This window comes from Mchenga conophoros, linkage group LG2 (genome assembly GCF_057382185.1).
Source record: "Mchenga conophoros isolate Kocher_MC1m ecotype Shallow Benthic linkage group LG2, M_conophoros_male_GT1.1, whole genome shotgun sequence".
NCBI classification, from domain to species: Eukaryota; Metazoa; Chordata; class Actinopteri; order Cichliformes; family Cichlidae; genus Mchenga; species Mchenga conophoros.
In genome coordinates, this window is record NC_140527.1 from 2,510,252 (window position 1) to 2,535,014 (window position 24,763).

General features: G+C 41.9%; 1 protein-coding gene across 1 annotated transcript in view; it reads left to right on the plus strand.

Moving 5' to 3' along the window:
* gfra3 (GDNF family receptor alpha 3) overlaps positions 1-13,016 on the plus strand; it is an 80,923-nt gene extending 67,907 nt beyond the window's left edge. Inside the window, exon 8 of the mRNA XM_085282881.1 lies at positions 8,248-13,016. Coding sequence (XP_085139007.1) covers positions 8,248-8,469 — 222 coding nt within the window. The 3' untranslated portion in view covers positions 8,470-13,016. The remainder of the gene's footprint in view (positions 1-8,247) is intronic.
* The last annotated feature ends 11,747 nt before the right edge of the window (positions 13,017-24,763 follow it).

Below are 24,763 nucleotides of genomic sequence, written 5' to 3' on the forward strand. Positions count from 1 at the left end.
CGAGTTTAAAAGAGCCCCCCAGGAACACTCCGAGGTTTCTTACAGTGGACGAAAGATGGCTAGCGAGAGGGCCTAGGGCATCAGCTAACTGGTCTAGCGGAGTGTGACTACCAAAGACTATGATTTCGGTCTTATTCTTGTTCAATGTAAGAAAATTATGTGATAACCAAATTTTAACTTCATGCAAACAGTTGAACAGAGGTTGCAAAGAAGCAGTCACATCGGATTTCAGAGGTGAATAAATCTGGATATCATCGGCATAACAGTGAAAGGAGATGTTGTATTTACTAAAAATGAATCCCAAGGGCAACATGTACAAAGAGAAAAGAGCAGGACCGAGCACGGACCCTTGAGGCACACCACAATAAATAGGGGTGGAAGCCGAGGAGTGTTGCCCCATAGCAACAGAGAACGACCTCTCTGAGAGGTAGGATTTAAACCAAGATAAAACCGTACCTTTGAGACCAACAACATGTTCCAATCTTGATAGAAGAATGTTGTGGTTAACCGTGTCAAAGCAGCAGACAAGTCAAGTAAAACTACGACCACAGAATATCCAGAGTCAACAGTTAAAAGAAGATCATTAAAAACTCTAAGTAAGGCTGTCTCTGTGCTGGGGCGAGGTTTCAAACCAGACTGAAACTTGTCATTAATACCATTTGCATCTAAAAAGGCCTGAAGTTGTTTTAGAACTACCTTTTCCAATATTTTGGAAATAAAAGGGAGTTTGGAGATCGGCCTGTAGTTAGTGAGACCATTAGGGTCAAGATTTTTCTTTTTCATAATAGGTTGCACAACAGCATGCTTAAAGACAGATGGTACACAACCTGATGACAATGATGCATTCAGCAGAGATAAGATACAAGGACCAATAACATGTAAAGCTTCCTTAAAGAAACGAGAAGGAAGAATATCGTGCGGGGAACCAGAGATTTTGAGATGATCAATTATATCTTTTAAAGCAGAATAAGACACTGGCTCAAACTGTTGAAAGACAGTCAAGCATTCAGAGGCTGGAACTGGGTCTAAAACTGATGATGGATGAGATGGATGAGAAGCCCTTAGAGCTGAGATTTTATCAGAGAAATACTTTAAGAATTTATCACAAAGAGCAGGGGAGGCATCCCTATAAGTGGTAGTGCAAGGGTTTACCACAGAGTTAAAAGTATTAAAAAGTGCTCGGGGGTTGTGGCTATTAGTCATAATAATGCTAGACAAAAAGGCAGATTTGGCAGCTTTAACAGACTTTTGATACTTAGATAGACAATTATGGAGGATGTCCAGAGAGACGTGGAGTTTGACTTTCCTCCATTTTCTTTCAGCACGACGACATTCACGCCTGAGGGCGCGAGTAGTATCATTTAGCCAGGCTTGTGAGGATTTGGCACGTTTAATCCTCAGAGGTGCCACAGAGTTAAGGATGTCAGCGCATGTAGTATAAAAGAGGTTAGCAAGCTCATCCGCTGATAAAACCCAGGGTTACACTAACGTGAGTCTTTACAACAGTCCAGCGACGAGAAACTCTGAGCCACCACCTTAAGTAGTGGCCAGGAAACTGCTGGATAATGAGCCTCAGGTGTGTAATTGCCTGCAGGTGCGTGGGCCAAAGGCGAGAGCCCGTGGTGAGCTCTGCCCAGGCAGAGATAGAGAGAGCGTGAGCAAAAACGAAAGCGAAAACACATGAAGCCTTGCAGAGTGAGCCGGACAGCCACAGGGACCACGACCATCACCACACATTTCTAATTAATTTAGCAACAGGTTCCTGTAGCTAGTTGTGTCCATATTACTATTCATTATTACGTTCAGATCCCCCACATATACAGATTCCTTCATTTTCCACTGATACAGCGTCAAACAGAGATTTAAAAGATTCTGTCCACTTTCAGGTGGTGCATACACGTTCACCAGTGTAACAATGTTTGGTCCATCAGTCCTTTAACTATGAAGTATCTGCCTTCATCGTGTTTAATTTCCTTTCCACACACAAAATGAATAGTATTAGAGATTAATATTGCTTCTCCTCTTTTACGTGAATTTCTATGTGAACAATAAAAAGTATTATTGAAGACAAATCTTTTGGGTTTTTCATCTTCCACAATCAACAGATGGGTTTCTCCATCTGTGCCTTTTCCTTTTTACGTTTGGTAATTATTCTAGATCTTTTCACTGGAATTCCCAGAACATTTACATTAAGGAACATAATTCTAACATTTCCTTTGTTTTATGTTCACAATGGTTAAATGCCACGGTTGGCAGAAGAGCTTTAGTGAGACATATTTAAATAACAAAGAAGTGTATTTAGAACTGCTGACTTCCACCCAGACAGGTCAGCAACACACCTGTCAAGTGCTGGCCCCTTCATGCTTTGAGCTGGGACACCTCTCGTAAAGAGGGGACGCCACTCTGGTGTTGATTCCCAACCCTTTGTGGGTTAATTCATCATTACCTTCCCCCATCAACATGTATAGGTATTTTTGTCACCAGCTAAAACTCATGACTCCCTTAAGATATCTCTCTTTCTGTCGTGTTTTGCAGCTTACTTAGTTTGACTCAAGTGTGGGACTTCGGCAAGACAGCGAGATGCAGAATAAACTTTGTGATACTTTTTTCACTTTAACACAAAACTGAGGAAAATAATGATTGCTTAAATATGTGCAAAAGGAAACTAAGGGTAACTCAGAACATAGACGTTGGTGGACCGAGAGAACTGGTACTTCTCCAAGGCTGGGATCAGGGGTGGTTCATAGCCAAAAGCAACCTCAACAGGGGAAATACCAGTGGCTGAGGAGGTTAGTGTATTCTTATGGTCAGTCAGTACAACAAATGGATGTTTGGCTCCCTCATTAGCAAACACCAAGAATCACTGAAGCTGCTTTCAGGTGGTGTGAGTGGGCCAATCCGCCATGGTTTTTACTCTTTCCAGATAAGTCTTCATCCTGAAACACGAAGCCAAGGAAAGATACTGTAGTTACATGAAACTCACATTTTTCTGCTTTCACATACAATCTGTTCTCAAGGAGCCGATGCAAAACTTGATGCACATGGACCTGGTGCTCCCCCATACTCTTAGAAAAAATAAGAATTTCTTCTAAATAAACAAACAAGTTTAAGAAATCCCGGAGTACATCATTGATAAGTGCCTGGAAGACAGCTGGGGCATTAGTAAGGCCGGACGGCATCACTAAAGACTTGAAGTGACCGAGGCGTGTATTAAATGCCATTTTCCATTCATCTCCCTCACGAATTCGAACCACATGGTAAGGATTTCGTAGGTTCAGTTTAGTGAAGACGGAGGCCCCCTGGAGGAGTTTGAAGACAGAATTACTGGGGTGAAGAGGATATTTAATTTTCACTGTGATCTGATTAAGTCCACGGTACTCAGTGAGGGTCTTATCTTTCTCGGCCACAAAAAACAACCCAGCCCTTATGTGGGAGGCAGATGGTCAAATTATCCCAGCGGTGAGGGAATCCATAATGTATTTCTCCATAGACTCCCTCTCAGGGCGGGAGAGATTGTATAATTTGCTGGTAGGTAATGGAGCTCAGGACAAGGCCTGTGCAGCTGTCTTATAGCCTGTAGGGAGGTAGTGAAGGAGCCATCTCCTTGCTGAAGACTGTCGTGATAGACCCTAGGAAGTTGAGTCAAATCGGGAGAACACGGGGTGACAACTCGGGGAGTCATGTTTACCGTTTACCATTCTAAAATAATATCCCGGAGTCTGGATGGCCGCACTGGTCTGGATGGCTGCACTGGTCCTTAAGTATTACAGTTGATTAAAGATGAGCAGCAGGTGAACAGATTAGGAGAGAAGGATGCTTTGCCCAGGTAAGGCAGGGAGGACGACTGCCTTTTACCCACAGATCAAGGCTTCCTATAACACTTTCCCTGGTTTAAGAGTACCAACATTTATTTACAATAATTAAGCCTAGCAATTACATGAAAAATATAATAGTACTGTGTGCATATACATATATACTCACACCCACTTACACACTCAGGTGCATCTCTACTCAAATCAAACATTTCAAACAGTTTGGTAAACTGGAACATATTAAACTAAACTCTTTCAGGGAAAACATTAAAGCTGTTCATCATCTAGGCTTTTTCTGTCAAGTGCCATTTGTAGTTCAAGTAAATAATAATAATAATGGATTGGATTTATATAGCGCTTTTCAAGGCACCCAAAGCGCTTTACAATGCCACTATTCATTCACTCTCACATTCACACACTGGTGGAGGCAGCTACGGTTGTAGCCACAGCTGCCCTGGGGCAGACTGACAGAAGCCAGGCTGCCATATCGCGCCATCGGCCCCTCTGGCCATCACCAGTAGGCGGTAGGTGAAGTGTCTTGCCCAAGGACACAACGACCAGGACAGAGAGCCCGGGGATCAAACCGGCAACTTTCCGGTTACAGATACGCTTCCCAACCCCCTGAGCCACGGTCAGGGGGTTACACAATTACACAAACCAAAAAGTAATTTGGTTTGTGTTCACCCATTGATGTTAGCCTGCTGTTGGAACTCCAGCAGTCGTCCTCGGGCTCATGCAAGTTGCCCCAATCCTGTTATTTCTGCCTGCTTCCCAATTCACAGTTCTGGTGTTCTTCTGCAGCTTCTTGATGAGGGCTTGATGAGCACTTAAAGTACTTTCTACAACTACTAAGCCTTTTCACCCAATGTTTCTTTTATGCTGTGGCAGGCAAGATGTAGGACCCAAATGCAGGACTTGAAACACAAGAGGGGTGAACTGAGAGAGGCAGCTTGTGGCAACAACTCAGACATCTCAAACATGGAAAAACAAAACCTAAACTGGAAACTAGGAAGCTAGGGACACAGAATTAATAAAATAGAAAATGGGAAAAAAAGAAGCTAGGAGTTACAAGGAGACTTGAGGAGAACAGAGATAACACACAGGACATAGAGGTAGTTAACGACACAACAATGGACAAACGAAATTACAGGGCTTAAATACACAAGGGAGTAATGGAGGGCGACATATATGAACCTAATCTGACATGATGAAACAAAGGGGAAGCAAAAGTGAAAACACTGAACGAAGGACATGAGACTATCAAAGTAAAACAGGAAACACAAGACAGGCACGGTGACGTAGACTTGACAAGGAGATACGGCTGAAACAGAGACAAGACTATCAAACAACGACACGGAGACATAACTGACTGGGGAGACACAGGAGATACACAAATATAGAGACCGGGAAAGAACAGACAACAAAACAGAACTGATTTGACGTGACACACAGAACAAAACCTGAGATCTAAAAATCACTGAAATATAACCAGAAACTAACTGAAACAACGAATATTAATAATCAAAACACTGAGTCACCAGGCTCAGGAACATGACACTTTATCCAGCATTCACACCACGTTGGGGGCAACTCAAACTTTGTACACTACCCTAAACCCAATACAGTTAATCTGGATTGGCTCTCTATTTAAAGAGTCTATTCTCTGATCCAATGAGTATGGCCCAGTCAGCAGTGCAGAGCTAGAATGTAAGCGAGGAACAGGGGACTGAGGGAACTGCCGCTATTCTCCGGATGTCTACCCTGCCTATACTGATGAAAAACTGGTGGCCCCGAGTAGCCCTGCAGGCGTCATCTACCACACCAGTTCCAGCAGGTCCGTTCTAGATTTAGTTTAGTGGCCTGAACAGTGAGTATGTTACTGTTAAAAGGCTGGAGTGATCTGTAAGAGCTATTTATGAGATGTAACGCACCTATTTCTTCTGTGTAGGTATAACTCAATAGGAGAGGAGCCAAGTCCAATAGGAAACAATGAAAATCTTCTAACACAGGAAAAAACGAGCAGAGAAAAGTCATATATAACAAATCCCATTTCTGGGTCCAGAAGTGATACATGAAGTCAGACATCTAAACATTTGCTTTCTTTCTAACCAAGCACTAAAGGCCTCAGACAAGACCTGGGCTGTGCGCCATGTTTGCATTCTCCACTGCTACAAATAATCCGCACAGAAGCACACACACACAGTTGGCCAAGGTGTTGACCAAGAGGACAATAATCTACAGTGCGGACCACTGACGTTTATTTACTCGCTAATGCTTTGTTTCCACACAAAGTACTTATTGTAACTGACCTCAGAGCCAGCACACGCTGCTCGCCCATCATTTTTCTATCCACAGTGCTCATGTGCAAACCGTGAGAAAAAAAGTGCCGCCCCGTCAGAATATATGCTTGTAAAATGGGTTTCATCTGTTTGAGACGAAATTACACAGATTGCATTACCTACTTACTGCTTCATTTTAATTTATGTCTATTTTTAGATTTGACCAAACACTGTTTACCTTCCTTGTCCTGACAGATTGTTACTGACACACTATTTCTGTCACTAAACACACACACACACACACACACACACACACACACACACACACGCACACACCCTCCCCCACCCACCCCACACATACACATGCACACACATAAACACACTCTCTGAAATGTGGTGAGAACACATCTTTTGAGAACCATGGTTCCCGGCTGCTCTTGTCCGTCACTGACCAATAAATGTGGTCCAAGCCAATTGTGGCCCTGCCTAATGTAACCTTGGAAAGGCCACAATCTGCCACGGCTGTGGCTCTCTAGCTTCCAGCATGCATCTACTGCCAGAGATAATCTGGGCCAGTGGACAAGAGGGGATTCCAACTCTCTCTCTCTCTGTCTTGGTTGTCCTCCTCTGCTCGCTCGCTCTCTGTGTTTGCCTGTCTCTCTTCCAGTGAACAGATTAGTTGAGGTGTTGGTTGGAAGCAGTGCATCGCTTAGGCTTTATTAGCATGAATTTATTCATGCTCTGTGTCTTCCCCTTCCTACTTCTTCCCCCAAATCCTCTTCCTTTCCTCCTCCTTTTTTCTTTGTGTCCTTTCATCATTTCCTCTACTCACTAATATGTTATTTGTCTTATTTCATCACATCTTGTCGCTCCTCGGCTCATTCCGTCTTGCATCCTCAAAGCATTACAGCACCCACCTTAACTAGAGCTGTTCGATATAACGATATATATCGGATGACGATATAAAAACATCTGTCGTTTCCTATCATGCTATCATTTGTTTCGTGGTGTCGTGAAATTGAAACTGTTTACAGCAATATTTTTTCATGGTTTTGATGTCACTGTAGTGGCTATATTCATTTCTTAAAGTTCTCTCTTTCTCTTATGTTTAATATCACCACACTACTGATGGACAAGTGTCTGTTTTTATGTGTTGTCATTAGCAACAATGATGGTAAAACCATTGCGTGGCTCGTTTCACAATAAAGCTCAAGATCCTGTTGAGGCTTTTCAAAATAAACTGAATCACGTGAAAAAGTATGCGGAGAGTTTAGGGATGAGAAGCAAAAAGAGCCGTCAGGTGCTAAAAAAATAAGCCTTAGACTCAAACGTTAGAACAGGCTTTTCCCCGCAGCACGCTGTGTAATAAATACTCACAAAGAAAACGGCAGCCGTTACAACTTATGTCTTAAAATGTATTGTTTCATTCATCGGTTAAAACACTCGACTACAGCACGCCCAGCTCAATACATGTCAGGAAAGTCGAGCTGCCCGAGATTCACAGAATTTACAGAAAATGTTACATTTTTGTGATTTATATCGTTGTCAGGACGATAAATGTCTTATATCAGGATATGAGATTTTGGTCATATCGCACAGCCCTAACCTTAACTCACTTCATTTCTCTCAGTTTATACCTGCTGCACATCTCAGCCCTATTTGGAGCTTCTGATTTTCACACTAGATAATCAAATGTTAAAAAAGACTCAAACAATCCCAGTCAGATATATATAAATACATACAACAGGCCAGGATCAGTAGCAGTTTCATCTGAAGGCTCGTGGCATATTATGAGTAAAGCAACTTTACATAGGTCTTAGATTTAACCAGCAGCACTAGCACCCATATCACTGCAATGACTCAGGGCGCTGCTCAAAAGACGTTTTTGGTTGCACATGGCAAAAAACAAACAAACAAAACAGAACAACACACAATGTAATTAGGCATGTGCTAATAGCTTAAATAATTAATATAGATTCAGTTCTTGAGTTTCAAATTCTATTTTCGTACCTCAAGAGAACACATAAAAGCTTTGACACGTTCCCCTCCTCACCAGGACCCAGAGAGTGGCACTGTTTTCAACACTGTGAAATGTGAAAATGTCCAAGCAGAAAAAATGCAACAATAACTTTCACTCACACTTTGTTCCCCGACAGGTGTTGGACAGTAAGGAAGAGGAGGAATTGACACAAACAGAAGATGAGCAGGAGGGTGCAGATGGTGGCCAGTTTGATGTCATCCCGCTCTACTCAGAGAGGGCTACTGTCTCCAACCTAGGCTCTTCTGGGACTGGGGGGTCCACATCTCTGACCACTGGCCCATCTAAAGCCATGCTACTCCTGCTTCTTCTCCTGTCATTTTCCCTCAGCTGGCTGTAAAACAGAGGATGGAAAGAAATTACATACACACAACTATTTTAGATTCATTGCTGTAAAATTATAATTCCAAAATTGAAAAAGTTGACTTTGCCATTTGTCTGTAGAACCCCTCGATCCCCACGCTCTGCCCTCTAACCTAAACATGCCTCTTTTTTCTTTCTGAATGTGACTGAAGGTAAAAGGTCTGACGAGCACAGAAATCCCAGTTGTGGTAGGGTGTTCATATAATGCATTTATTAATACGCATAATAAAGCTGTTCATATCACCGGTCTAGAGAAAAATTGAAAGTGGCTTGTTGTAGTCTCAGCAAATACTTTCTGGCAGCGGTTTTTCGTCCTTTTGTACACACCCAATTGTAAAGTTTAGACAATATTTTGAACTGGTATATAAAAGGCATACTTAGTACATACCAAAATGCCTCAAACAAAATTCTTAGCCCACAATCACCACTCCACCCCCACCTCATAAAATGTAACATTTTGTCCAAATTTTCCCAAGTGCTTTTTTAACAGAGCAATGGAATTTCAACATAGCATTCCTTACTAGTTTTCTTTAGAAAGCATAAAGTATTTCTTTTTGCATATAATAACATAATTACTACCGGAAAAAATCAAGTTAATATTGAGGATTATCTGCAAATGTATATGTTGTACTTTAACAAGAGTTGTCACTTGAGAAATTATGATACCAAAACCAAAAAACAATTCACTTTAGACTGTTGATGCCCATAAAGCATGAGATGGATATGCAGAGTTTTGAGTGCTTGACAGTGTTGAGAACTGTACTGAAAAGTGTAATGAAGAAATTTAAAGAGAGCCACACGGTACAGAATAAGCCTGTCAATTAAGCAAAAGATTTCAAAGACTCTAGAAAGAAAACTAGTGAGAGATGCGTCTAAAACAACTTATTGTAGTCTCAAAGTAGACAATCACTAGAACACTGCAGAAGAATGGAGCGCAAGGTTAGAGGCCAAGAAAAACTTCACTACTACAGAACACACAGTTACAAGCAAGACTGACGTATGCTAAAGATCATGCATGCTGGAATTGTGCCCAGAGAGACGCTGCTTATGTTTGGAAAAAGAAGGGAGTGGCTTACAACCCAAAGAACAGTCTCTGCAGTATGTTGCTGTGGGAATGCTTCAGTGCTTCTGGATCTGGGGAATTTTGTGACAGTGGAAATAATTATGAAGAAAGAAGGATTTATGAAGATTCTGAAAACTTCAAGCTGTCAGCAGTAAAACGGGAACTGGTTCATACATCATCTCATTCTTCCAACAAAACAAAGACCCAAAACTGGCCTGTGCAAAGCCCTGACCTGAATCCCATTGATACTCCTATAGGGTGGACCTAAGGCCCAGGTCCATACCAGAAGAACATCAAATCTGGAGGACCCCAAGCGATCTGCCAAAGGAGAATGGGTTGGGATTGCTCATAGATGTTTGTGAGATCAGTTCAAAACTACTACTAAGGAATGGTTGCAGGCTCTTATCCAGCAAAAAGGACACACAACTGACTATTAGCATCAGAAGGGTTAATAATTTTGTCCCTGGTAAAAAACAAAGAAACCAAAAAATGTTGAAAAATGATTTTGTAAAATACTTTTGTTTCTGTGTCCAAAGTAAAATAATGTAAGCATCCAAAATAAACGAGGATGTTTTGAACAGCTGTGTTAAAAATTCCTTGCTTGGTTTAACAGTGCTTGGGAAATACTCTTCACAGGGGCTCTAATAGTTCTCCCCTTATGTAAGAAAACTGTTAAAAATATTAATTTAATATGCTACACAAATATTACTAAAATATTTACTTCTAAATTACAGCAGGTCATAAATCAATTAATTATATTTTTATCATGATAACATCTGTTTTGTTGTTGTCATTTGTTTAGTTTTTTAACTTTATGAATAATGATTAGTGTCACTGGTTGTGGCTTACCTGTCCAAGGGTCATCCTGACAATGACTGAAGGGAAAAGAGGTCTTCATATACAACTCACAAGTCAAACTTTATCACAGTGATGAATGGAGCCTTCCCAGTAGCTCTGCCACTGTCTCTGCTTTCCAGCCATAGTGAATGATAAATTACACGCTTGTCTCTCAGTTCAAGTGCCAAGTATGTGTGTGTTTGTGCATACAAGTGCAGGGATCAAGCAAGGACTGCATTTTGTCAAAAATTGTCATTATACTTTGACAATTGCACTGTAATGTTGCCACCCTCATCAGCACAGCCTTGGATGCTTGGACAGACGTCCCCCCCCCCCAATTTGCACACATGCTGCCTGCCATATATCAAGACCACGCAGCTCTCTCTTTCTTTATCGCTCCATCCCCTTTGCCCTGCCACAGGCAGTAATATGAATAAAGCAGTGCTAATAAAAACAACACACCAGAAACAATATGATCTCTAAAACAGCAGAACAAATCAAAAAGCTCCCTGGCAGGTTCATGAACACGGACAAACATGAAGAGAGTGGGAAAGAGAGAAATGTATGTTAGAGAAATAAGGCCGAGTCCCCGTGTGGTCTTTGTGTTTGATGTTTGTCTTGTTTTTAGTTGCTGATGATCAGTTTGCAACAACATCTTTTTATCATCTGACCTCCTGGGGAGGAGCTGTGTGTGTGTGTGTGTGTGTGTGTGTGTGTGTGTGTGTGTGTGTGTGTGTGTGTGTGTGTGTGTGTGTGTGTGTGTGTGTGTCCTATCACTGCTACCAGGCAGTGATAGCTAAATCACTGGCCCTGGAGCACAAACATGGTAGAGAATTGCCAGCTCTCGATTTTCTGTGTCTTATAAATCTCTTGCTGGCACGACTTTTTTCCTCTCTCATTTCCTATTTTTGTGGAACATGTAAAATTAGCTTCCATCTGCAGGGGCGCCACTGATGGGGCAGAGCTAAGAAAGGAGACAGGAGAGGGGGAAAGATGGTTGGGAAGATGGAGACAAGATGAGAGAAAGAAAACAGAAGGAAGAAGTAATGAAAGAAACAGTAAGTTTGAAGAAAAGAAAAAACAAGGAAGAAGAATAGACGTCAAAGAAGTAAAGGCGATAAAAAGGAAACAGCAAAGGGGAAGACAAGAGGAGTGGAAGGAAGAGGAAACAAAAGAGATAAAGACAGTCTAAAGGAAGGAAGGAAAAAAGGGAGAGGGAAGGATTAAAAACAGAAAAGGACACTAAAAGAGAATCACAGAGAAGGAAGAGCAAAGAATAAAGTCCATGAAAGATGCAAGATGGAATTGAAAAGAGAGACGTGGAATGGGGAAGAGGGGAAGGAAAAAAATGAAGTAGGGTAAAAAAGCCAAAAGTAGGGAGATAAAAATCAGAAGGATAAACTAGGAGAATAAAGGAAAATTGAGGACAGACAAAAGAATAAGACTCAACAGGAAATGAAGGGAAAGAGAAATAAGAAAAGAAAGAAAAGAGCAACTGGAATAAAGCGGGAAAAGAATAAGACAGGAATCAAGAATTCTATATAATAAAGTAAACAGGAGAAGGGTAATGCAAGAGCAGAAAACAAGAGCTTTTCTTGTTTTCTTCTTCTGCAGAATGTTAAAGGAAACACAGAGAAGAGGAGGAGGAAGAGGTTTGTTTTGTAAAGTCGCCAAGGAAACAGACTACAAAGAGAATGAAGGGTTTAGGGCAGAGTAAAGCTCTTATCTTTAAATACTGAGGAGGTCTGCACAGCAACTACTGATGTTCTGTGAGAAGGCAATAAAAACAGCAATACAGGAGAGGATGCCATACACATATACAAGCTTGACAAAGACAATGTGCCACTCATTTTGGACATTTTTGAAGCGTTATTGTTAATGATGTTGGGTTCACGTTTTCAGGCCTGCGGTTTGGTGGATACTAAAAGTAATAAAACATTTATCCTCCCAGTCACTGTCTCAGTTATGCATTTTCATGAAGCTTTAACACAGGTTTGCTGTGTCACTGCAGAGTATAAAGACAACTTGGCACGTTGTACCACTGAAATGTTCACAAGGTGTCCTTTTATAGAGTAAAACATCTCTGTCATCTAGTAATCAAAATGTTCTGTATGAATATTAGATAGAAAACACAGGTGCTTATATGCATGTCGGTGAAGGAGGCATGCTGTACGGCGTGCTTGAATAGAAAAGTGCAATGTAAGAAACAGTCCATCATAAAGTATGTTAGAGTTAAATTAATAAGGAAAAGTGATGGGATTATTGTTAATTAACTTCTCAAACACTCACAGCCTGGTCAGTCTTTCTCATGAAGCTGCTGTGTCAGCTGTACAGGGAGTGCAGAATTATTAGGCAAGTTGTATTTTTGAGGACTAATTTTATTATTGAACAACAACCATGTTCTCAATGAACCCAAAAAACTCATTAATATCAAAGCTGAATGTTTGTGGAAGTAGTTTTTAGTTTTAGTTACATTTCTGACATTCAAAAACAAAACAAAAACAAATCAGCGACCAATATAGCCACCTTTCTTTGCAAGGACACTCAAAAGCCTGCCATCCATGGATTCTGTCAGTGTTTTGATCTGTTCACCATCAACATTGCGTGCAGCAGCAACCACAGCCTCCCAGACACTGTTCAGAGAGGTGTACTGTTTTCCCTCCTTGTAAATCTCACATTTGATGATGGACCACAGGTTCTCAATGGGGTTCAGATCAGGTGAACAAGGAGGCCATGTCATTAGTTTTTCTTCTTTTATACCCTTTCTTGCCAGCCACGCTGTGGAGTACTTGGACGCGTGTGATGGAGCATTGTCCTGCATGAAAATCATGTTTTTCTTGAAGGATGCAGACTTCTTCCTGTACCACTGCTTGAAGAAGGTGTCTTCCAGAAACTGGCAGTAGGACTGGGAGTTGAGTTAGTTCATGGGCAGTTATTTGGCGCCTTGGTTTTTCCACACGCTTCTTGCGACCCTGTTGACTATTTTGAATGAAACGCTTGATTGTTCGATGATCACGCTTCAGAAGCTTTGCAATTTTGAGACTGCTGCATCCCTCTGCAAGATATCTCACTATTTTTGACTTTTCTGAGCCTGTCAAGTCCTTCTTTTGACCCATTTTGCCAAAGGAAAGGAAGTTGCCTAATAATTATGCACACCTGATATAGGGTGTTGATGTCATTAGACCACACCCCTTCTCATTACAGAGATGCACATCACCTAATATGCTTAATTGGTAGTAGGCTTTCAAGCCTATACAGCTTGGAGTAAGACAACATGCATGAAGAGGATGATGTGGACAAAATACTAATTTGCCTAATAATTCTGCACTCCCTGTATATATACTGTTCTGACTCAAATATGGATTCATCCACACCCTAACAAATGCTAAAATTACCTAATTAAACATTAAAAGCTCCCCAGGTGATTAGACAAAAACATTCAATAAAAGTTTGACCATGTTAGATTTAAAATAAAGAAAAATGACAGTGTAAATTTGAGGCTGGAATTTCAGAATTTATATGCTCAGTAAGAGTTTATTCTCCAAGATGAGTAACAGGCCAGCATCAGCTTTCTGCTTAAACTGAATCTGCTGTGATATAAATGAACAATTCACAGCACATTTTCCTTTTTTCATGTGTAGTCTCAGCAAGTTCTTAAGTTGAAATCACTATAGAAGACGCAGAATTTGTTACCTGTATGTGATGATTTTTAGCAAACATTGTTTCGAATTTACAGCTTAAGCACTGAGAATATAACAAATCTGCAACCTTTGTAAGTTGTCAATGCTACCTTGGTCAAAAGGTTTAATGTAGAAGGGGTGTTTTTACAGTTAACTCTGATGGGGTCCTTCCTTGTCTTCGGCCTCCAGGCTGTTCAACACTTTAAACGTTTCCCTTAAACAACTGGCTTGTAATTGTTCAGGTGAGGGAACTGATAGAAACCTTTGTGGGGGTCAAAAACAGACCAGCCCATTAATTTTGTTTGATGTGGGTTCAGATGTGTGAGTCAAAATGTAGACTCAAAAAATTAAAATTTCTTCATGTGAGACATCAGATCTAACATATAATGTAATATAGAAGCTGGCTAATATAAAATCAGTGTCTTGAGATCAAATACTGGGAATGGACTGAAGCAAATCATTTTTATGTAAAGATGACATTTAAACCAACACATGGAGAGAATGACAAGCAACAAAAAACAGAAAAAAAATCCATCTGACCTGACAACTTAGCAAGGTTAATTTCTTTCTAAGTTAGCTTAAATAGTCATTTGGCTACTATATAGTTCAGTAACACATTACTTAAGCAACGTCCACACTGGCAAGGAGACCTGTGAGCTACTACCGGTGAAATAATCACTGACAGTGCAAAGTGGATGGGCCCCAAGAAAAACTTTGCTGAACTTTGAGGTAAATGCCTGAAATGAGAGTGGAGGATATCAGTGACTGACATATAGCTTAGGGGTAAATACATTAGGTAACTCAGGTAACAGGAACCTAAAATTTCTGGTATTATCAGCTGTCATCTTTAAGATGATGTGTGACGACCACAGCCTTTTTATCTCACTGAGTTTTTTTAATCTTACTCAGTTATATCTTAGCTCCTCATCTGTGCTTTCCATTAACAGAACAGTCTGATAAATATTTGAATCCTAGATCAACTGTTTGATTTCCCAAAAAAGGCGAATGCAATATTGCTCAAACCCTCTGTTCTTAGCTAACTTGCTCACATCAGCCACCGGTAGCAGCTAGTTTTCTTTGGCGTTAAACCTGTAAAGCTAAGTAAGCAGTAAACGTTACATTACTTGTTCAGAAATAAGTAACAAGCAGTTGTTTCCAGGGTGGACTTGGTAAAATGATAAAAGAAAAAAAAAGTCTCATAGCAAAATTTGTAATGATCACACAAAGCATTTATTCACTCATCAAAAAACTGTTGTTTGACCCTATTTTTAATTGCAGTCAACACAACTTTAAATTTAACCATTTAAACATGATTTGTTTCATGTGTGCAGACTTAACATGTATTTTGTACGCCTTTACAGAAGCACACGTTACCCTAGTAACCAATTCAAGTATAATTTACATGTAATTCACAATAACAGCTAATTCAATGTGTTTAATATTTTAAGGTAAAGACCCTACAATATTATTAAGAAACCCCAATAATAACATGATGAGCAATCACAAAAAAATTAAGATTTGAAAAATGTGCCAATTGTTGTGATTTAATACAAACAATCCTCTTGTTTAAGCCTTTTTATTGCCTAAATGTCACAGGGTAGTTTTTTCTAGTCCTAACCAAGAAGTTGTCCAGAAGCACCGATGAATAGATACAATTCTGTTACAGTTTCATAAATTGTTGTGAGACTATGTTCTTACTTTGGAGTGGTAAAAGAGCCCTAATGGCAAATACTCTCTTGTCCTGAACGCCTCCACAACCAAAGGTCTGCTGCTCTACTATTGTGATTCTACAGAAAATCATCGATATGGCAGTGCAGTTGAGCTGTCAGTGTTCTGTTCACTCCATGTATCTGCCACCGGAAAACACTGCTGCTCCTATTTCCATGGGTGGATGTCTCATTTCCCACTCCCTGCTGCGCTGAGCTTGATGTTTCTTTCTTGGGGCTGGGTAGCAAGAATAACTTCTCCAAACACCAAATTTCTTCCACATGGGTTTAAAAATACTAGAAGAGAATATTGTTGCCTTGGTCAAAGACAACATCAGTCTTTGATTACACTTACCAGATGTTCCTTTTCAAATTGACAACACTGAGCATGTGGTTTAAAGCAAATTACTTCAAAAGTCAATGAACTGTCTCCTTTGACCTCACAGCCACTCCACTCCATTTTCCTCTGCATTACCTGATAGCAGGGGTTAATTGAGATCAGCTTGGGGGGGAGCAGGTGTCTGAATTATGTGGCTAGCAGAGGCTGGAGCAGTATCCTTTTACTGGAACCCATTGTTCATTTTAATTGTTGTTCCGGCTGTTTGTTGTGAAGATAGATACCTGATGATGGAATGACAAGAGGGAGAAAGAGAGGCAGAGGATGGACTGGACACTGGTGATTTACAATAATATGTACTAAACAAGCAGAGAAGTCATGCGTTAAATCACCTTTGAGAGGAAGAGAGAGAGCAATACGACACAAGCCTCCAGGGTGAGAGAGGACTAGAGGAGGATGTGTTCATGGAAAGGAGCGCTTTTTTTTATTGTTCTATTACCAAGCAGTAGATTTGCATGGACAAATGTGTGTGCACACACAGACACACACCATGTCAGATTTGAGTTTCTAGTGTGCCTGCTTTCTCTCTTCAGTATTTTAGTATTCTAATCCATCATTGGCCTGACATGGGGATGCTGTCTCTCTCTCTCTCTTTCTCTCTCTTCATTTATGCCTCTCTCTCTCTCTCTCTCTCTTTCTCTGCTTCTGCAAATACACAGCATTCAAATGAAAGATAAAGGCAGAGCAGAGAGCAAAACAAACTCCAGAGCAGAGAAAGCTTTATCCAGTGAGATAAAGCGGTGGCATAAAGTGGGTGAAAAACAGATACAGTGGAAGTGCAAAAGACGAAAGGAACGAAGGTAAGGGGAAGAAGGAGCAGAAAAACGATGAGGAGGAGTGGAATATGATGAAGGCAGACAGGGAGAAAAACGTGAGTGAGAGATGGGACTGGCAAGGTGTGCCTGTGCGTGACTGTCAAGCCTGAACCCTCCTGTTTCACTTAACACACACATGCATCAGAGCACTCAAACACACACACACACACACACGCTTCTTGCATTTCTCAGTCACACACACACACATAAACAAAGATGCATCAACACAGTAACACCCTAACTGAGATTCCTTTTGCCCACAGTTCTTCCTCTTTTTAATATCTGTTACACTGACTTCAGGAGTGCCCTGAAAAACAGAAGTCACTTTGGAGATTTCACATAGAGCATCTTTCCAGAGGTGATATTTTTCAACAGCTAGCTGTGGTTAGGGTTTGGGATTCTTGTCTCTTGAAGATCTCATGTTAAAACCAGTTATGCTGCAATGAAAACAGAATGTTGATTCTTAGACACTGGAAAACTTGAAAATGAAAATGGTAAACCCACACACACAAAAGATTCATTAAGTTGTTTTTTTTTTAAATTTAGGCCACCTTAGTCAAAATGTGTTGAAGTGAGAAACATTTTAGCTTAATCTAGCAAAACCTGAAAGACCATCAGCAAAAAGCTGTTATTCAATCTATAAATGTAATGTAAATACATGTAAAACTCATTGTGCTCTTTGGAGCAGTGAGCAATAATATGTGGCAATAGTAAGTTCAACTTCTCAGCCATATGTTCTGCGTAACTAGATTACCAGATTGCTTGAATCGACGTAAATGCTCAGACATGTTTAGTGAATGTCATTAAATCCAGTTCTCTATAGTGTACCCAATGAGAAAAAATATTATTATCACATTTACATACAAAGTCCTCCCATAGGAGTAAATTTAATCAAATTAACCAAATCATCGCAAAAACGTTTCTTCATGCAGTGGAAGTCTCAGATTCTTATGCAAACTATGGAAACATACACAGATGCCACTGACAATCACAAACAGCTAAAGTTTCTTTGTTTTTACTGCTAAGCTGTATTCACCGCCTGGTTCAAAAAGTTAAACATTAAATAATCACAAACTCTTGAATTCTTACCATCCACCAGGTCACCAGTGATGTCAGGGGTAGCGTTAGGTTTGCCACTATGGTGTTTTTTAGCCCTTGGTATTTCTCGAGCTTCTCGTGTTCCTTCTTCCTGATGTTGCTGTCATTCGGTATCACTACATCGATCACTACGGCCATCTACTTCTGCTTGTCTACCACCACCATGTTCGGTTGGTTAGCCACCACCATTTTGTCCGTCTGTATCTGGAAGTCCCACAGGATCTTAGCTCGGTCATTCTCCACCATCTTTGGGGGCGTCTCCCATTTTGACCTCGGGACTTCCAGGTTATACTCGGCACAGATGTTTCTGTACACTATGCCGGCCACTTGGTTATGGCGTTCCATGTATGCCTTGCCTGCTAGCATCTTGCACCCTGCTGTTATGTGCTGGATTGTCTCATCTTTACACAGCCTGCACCTGGGGTCTAGCTTGGTGTGATAGAACCCAGCCTCTATCAATGTCATGCTTAGAGCTTGTTCCTGTGTTGCCATGATTAGTGCCTCTGTGCTGTCTTTCAGTCCAGCTTTGTTCAGCCACTGGTAAGATTTCTGGATATCAGCCACCTCCTCTATCTGCCAGTGGTACATACCATGCAGGGGCCTATCCTGCCATGATGATTCCTTCTCTTTTCTTGGTTTCTGCTGCCTGAGGTATTCACTGAGCATGCGGTCGGTTGAGGCCATCTTCCTAATGTACTCGTGGATGTTCGTTGCCTCTTCCTGGACTATGGTGCTGACACTCACCAGTCCATGGCCTCCTTCCTTCCGCTTAGCGTACAGCCTCAGGGTGCTGGACTTGGGGTGAAACCCTCCATGCATGGTCAGGAGCTTCCTTGTCTTGATGTCAGTGGCTTCTATCTCCTCCTTTGGCCATCTTATTATCCCAGCAGGGTACCTGATCACGGGCAGGGCGTACATGTTGATGGCCCGAATCTTGTTCTTAGCGTTCAGCTGACTCCTCAGGACTTGCCTGACCCTCTGCAGGTACTTGGTGGTTGCAGTTTTCCTGGCGGCCTCTTCATGGTTTCCATTTGCCTGCGGGATCCCCAGGTACTTGTAACTGTCCTCTATGTCTGCAATGTTGCCTTCTGGTAGTTTGATCCCCTCAGTTCAGACTACCTTCCCTCTCTTTGTTATCATCCGACTACATTTCTCCAGTCCGAATGACATTCCGATGTCATTGCTGTATAGCCTGGTAGTGTGGATCAGTGAATCGCTGTCTCGTTCACTCTTGGCATACAGCTTGATGTCATCCATGTACAGGAGGTGGCTGACAACTGCTCCGTTCCGTAGTCGGTATCCGTAGCCAGTCTTGTTAATGATCTCACTGAGGGGGTTCAGGCCTATGCAGAACAGCAGTGGGGACACAGAATCTCCCTGGCAGATCCCGCACTTGATGGTGACTTGTGCTATGGGCTTGGAGTTGGCCTCTAGTGTTGTATGCCACATCCCCATTGAGTACCTGATGAAGGCTCTTAGGGTCCTGTTGATCTTGTATAGTTCTAGGCATTCCAGGATACAGCTGTGGGGCATTGAGTCATAGGCCTTTTTGTAATCAATCCAGGCAGTGCACAGGTTGGTCACTCTGGTCTTGCAGTCTCAGCTGACTGCTCGGTCTACCAGTAGGTGGTGTTTTGCCCCTCTGGTATTCTTGCCAGTTGCTTTCAGGGCCCCACTCATGTATTGAGTGAAGATGAACAAGGCCACCCATGTGCCTGTTCATCTTAGCCTCTATGATGCCTGACAGGAGCGTCCATTTGGTACTGAGGCAGGTTATTGGCCCATAGTTGGATAGGACCAATCCCTTCTGGGTGTCCTCAGGGACCAGGACTGTCTGGCCTTCAGTTAGCCATTCTGGGTGTCTCTCATCGACTAGTAGCTGGTTCATTTGTGCTGCTAGTAGGAACCATGTCAGCACTCTTCATACTGGAGACCCTTTCTTGGGTGTCTGCCACTGTGATGGTTACTGGACCCTGTTCAGGGAGGTTGCTGTGGTCTGCTCTTACATCCACTAGCCACTGAGCATTGCCATTATGGTTTGTGTCCTTCTCCTGTATTGCTCTGTCTCCAGCCTTGGTGGTGCTGTTCTCATATTGTTCCCCTGCCACTGAGAGTACACCTTGGCTGGTTCTGTGCAGAACAGATGGTTTATTGTCCTGCCTTCTATCTCTGTGGTGTACCTCTTCAAGCGGCTGGTCAAGGCTGTGAGTCTTTGCTTGGCATTTTCCAAGGCCTCAGGTATGGACAGCTTGCTGTACTTTTTAGGCACCTTCTGCATTGCACCTTTCTGCAGCTTCGATATTTGGCTAACCTCCCTCTGTGCTACCTTGATTTTGGCCTCTAGTCTCCTTCTCCGTGGAGGGTACTGCTCCTTGTGGCTGTTCAACTTGTAGCTAAGCATCTCAGTGATCACTGCTGCCGTGGTGTAGATCAGCTTGTTAGTCTCAGTAATGGTGGCGGTAGGTGGCCTGGAAATAAGTCAGTTGGATATTCAAGAGTTAAAATGTGTTGAGTGTTGGCATGTTCCCAGCAACACATCCACTTTTGTGTAAAGGTTGGAGGTTTATATGGTCTTATTTCCATCATCTCAACTATGATTATTTCCTAAACCAAGCCAAATAGTTGAAATGCTTTAACCTTTAAATGCAAATTAAAGTACAAATTACTTGCCTAAACCTTACCAAATCAAGACTGATCACTCATGGATCACTCAGATCCTCAATAAAAGACATACTAGTTAGTATCCTTGAAGTAAGAGTAGGTTACTTATTTCTTAATAATATGGACCAATGTTAAAAAGCTAAAAATGAACTCTGCTAAAGTAGCCGTATCCACTCATACTGCACAATATGGTTTCAGCAAAACCACTAAGCATTTAGGGTATGTTCTATTGCAGCGGTCCCCAACCCCCGGGCCTCGGACCTGTACCGGTCCGTGAGTCGTTTGGTACCGGGCCGTGAGAGTTGAGGGTCAGGTATGAAATGTATGGTTTTCAGGGTTTTTATCGGTTTTCAGCGTTATTTTGTTATCGTTTTTATCGTTAACTCGGTTTTCCTGGGTCTTTTCACGTGTGTTATGAATAAATCTTCTTTTTTTCGGTACCGGTACTAGTTTTATTTTGTTGTATTTATCCGCGACACCTAAAAGGCCGGTCCGTGAAAATATTGTCGGGCATAAACCGGTCCATGGCACAAAAAAGTTTGGGGACTGCTGTTCTATTGTCTTGTGTAACCCAACTTACGAATTATTATTAAGAATGACCGAACTCCCACTAGACAATATCAGATAATCTAGGATCGACAGGAGCCCAAGGTATAAACACCAATAAAGAGAGACCACACCACAGTAGACTGTTCACAAATTTGTTATATTTGACACACAGCAGCTGCAACAAATGTAATGAAAGCAATGAAATAAAATACAAAATATTTCCCCCCAAAATAACAAACTAAATAAAAGTGCGCGCATACAGCTTTCTCTGAGTCAAATGTATGAGTGAATAATGTCTGGTAACTGATGGATCGTTGGGGCCCGTTCAGTTTGTTTAATGTTTGTCCTACCACACTCCGATGAAGGAAGAAAGTTCGTAGTCCTGCAGGTATCTGAAGCTTCAATGGGAACGAAACTTTGGCTTGAAATAAAACCTCAGCAAATCCTGATCACTTTTGGGTTGGCTCGCCATCCAATTAACTGGAACTGTGGAATCGCTGCTCCTCAATGAGGGCTTGCTTCAGACTGGTTCCGTCTGTCGAGTCATCCTTTTACCAGATAACAAAAAAACCTGTCCTATAAACAGGTCCATATAGGCACATACACCGTTGTGAAACTTCCCTGCATCACAGATAAATTGATGTTTGTGATGTTTTCTGTAGTGGTATTGTCTCTTAAGCATGATGTTTATTTTCCCATTCAACACAGCTGCACAATCTGGTCACTGTCTGCAAGGTGTTGCCATGGCTACTGCAGTTTCTGCACCCTGGGTGACTTCAAGGGGTAAATTTAGCTGAATGAATTTTTGGAAGTTTGATCCTTTTCAGTATACCAACACCTGGTGAGGGTGGGGTGGCCATTTTGATGCTTTTTTTCCCTGGTTGACTGACTGAACTCCTCCACACTCACCTCTTATCCTGGCAGGTGCCTAGCTGAATAGGATATCATTGTCATGGAGATTGAGGCGATGATGCTCACATGCACGCACACACGCACACACGCACGCACGCACACACACACACGCACGCACACACGCACGCACGCACACACACACACACACGCACGCACGCACACACACACAGTGACAACCCTAAGTTGTCACTCCGAGAAGAGGCAGCAGCATGAAGGCAATCAGAATCAGAATCAGAATACTTTATTGATCCCTGGGGGAAATTATTTTTTGTTACAGTGCTCCATTTTAAACCAAATTAGATGGATCGGTCTTTCTCTCTCATTTTGTCAAATGTAAACCTTTTCTGTGGATAATTCCAAACTAAAGCTTGGACCCTGGAGGTGAGCAGGTAGTGATAAACATACTTTATTTAAAGAACATCGATGAGGGCTAAGAACACTCCACACAAACTGACATTTCCTCCCTACCTAAAGTAAAGTGCCAGAATAAAGGAGGTGCATTACCACAGGGCTTTCCCAACTCTCAAGCATTTTAGTGTTGATCGTCCTGATACTTCCTGTGCTTTTCAAATGTTTGGACTGTTACTGACCGTTTCATAGGCACATGAATTCCAAGCAGGCTTTCCTGCATACAGATAAGAAAAAGGCAAATAAACAGAAGTAAACACCAGTTTATAGAGATCTATAGACTGATAGTGACAGAAGTTTCAAACTGTGTTGGTGAAAAAGTGTTTCTGACCTGGGGCATTTATGTGTCCCTGCATGAAGGATTTCTACTTCTGATTAGTCACTGACATTTTGCCTTGCTGAATGTGCCGAATGTGTGGTATGAACTCCTCCACGCCTCTGCTGTGTTCACCTGTGAATAATAAATAAACAACATGACATTTCCTTATCTTGACTGCCAATGTGTCCGGTCTTTCATAATGACTTCTAATAGAATTCTGGTTCAATTCAATTTTACTTATGTAGCACCAAATCACAACAACAGTTGCCTCAATGTGTTTTATATTGCAAGGCAAAGATCCTACAATGATACAAAAAACCCCAGAGAAAATCCCAATAATTAAATTATCCCCTCTGAGCAAGTGCTTTGGTGACAGCGGGAAAAACTTCCTTTTAATAGAGATTGAAAATGTGACGTCACTCAGGGGTAAAACCGCAAAGAATTCTGGGAACTCGTGGCAAGAGGTACTAGCGCACGTAGGCTTTCAATTGAAATCAGTTATACAGCAATAAAAAGAAACACAAAAATGACAAGAAGCTGTTGTATTGTTGTAACTGTGGAAGCCGACGGGTAAAGAGATCGGTTGTTATCGGATTACGTCGTTGAAGAGAAATTGTTCGAGCCATGTTTCCGAAGTAACAAAGACGGCCTGGATCCATCCTCAACCCGAAAAGGCCCCACAAGCTCATCTTTGATGATACCAGCCCAAACCAGTACTCCACCTCCACCTTGCTGGCGTCTGAGTGGGACTGGAGCTCTCTGCCCTTTACCAATCCAGCCACGGGCCCATCCATCTGGCCCATCAAGACTCACTCTCATTTCATCAGTCCATAAAACCTTAGAAAAAACAGTCTTGAGATATTTCTTGGCCCAGTCTTGACGTTTCAGCTTGTGTGTCTTGTTCAGTGGTGGTCGTCTTTCAGCCTTTCTTACCTTGGCCATGTCTCTGAGTATTGCACACCTTGTGCTTTTGGGCACTCCAGTGATGTTGCAGCTCTGAAATATGGCCAAACTGGTGGCAAGTGGCATCTTGGCAGCTGCACGCTTGACTTTTCTCAGTTCATGGGCAGTTATTTTGCGCCTTGGTTTTTCCACACGCTTCTTGCGACCCTGTTGACTATTTTGAATGAAACGCTTGATTGTTCCATGATCACGCTTCAGAAGCTTTGCAATTTTGAGACTGCTGCATCCCTCTGCAAGATATCTCACTATTTTTGACTTTTCTGAGCCTGTCAAGTCCTTCTTTTGACCCATTTTGCCAAAGGAAAGGACGTTGCCTAATAATTATGCACACCTGATATAGGGTGTTGATGTCATTAGACCACACCCCTTCTCATTACAGAGATGCACATCACCTAATTGGTAGTAGGCTTTCGAGCCTATACAGCTTGGAGTAAGACAACATGCATGAAGAGGATGATGTGGACAAAATACTCATTTGCCTAATAATTCTGCACTCCCTGTAGTTATGCAAGGTGGCACGGTGGTTAGCACTGTTGCCGCACAGCAAGAAGGTCCTGAGTTCAATTCCACCATCAGGCCGGGGTCTTTCTGTGTGGAGTTTGCATGTTCTCCCCATGTTTGCGTGGGTTCTCTCCGGGTACTCTGGCTTCCTCCCACTGTCCAAAGACATGCACCTTGTGGGGATAGGTTAAGTGGATAATCCAAATTGTCAATAGGTATGAATGTGAGTGCGAATGGTTGTCTGTCCCTGTATGTTATCCCTGCGACAGACTGGCGACCTGTCCAGGGTGTACCCCGCCTCTCGCCCTATGACAGCTAGGCTCCAGCGACCCTGAAAAGGATAAGTGGGTGGATGGATAATA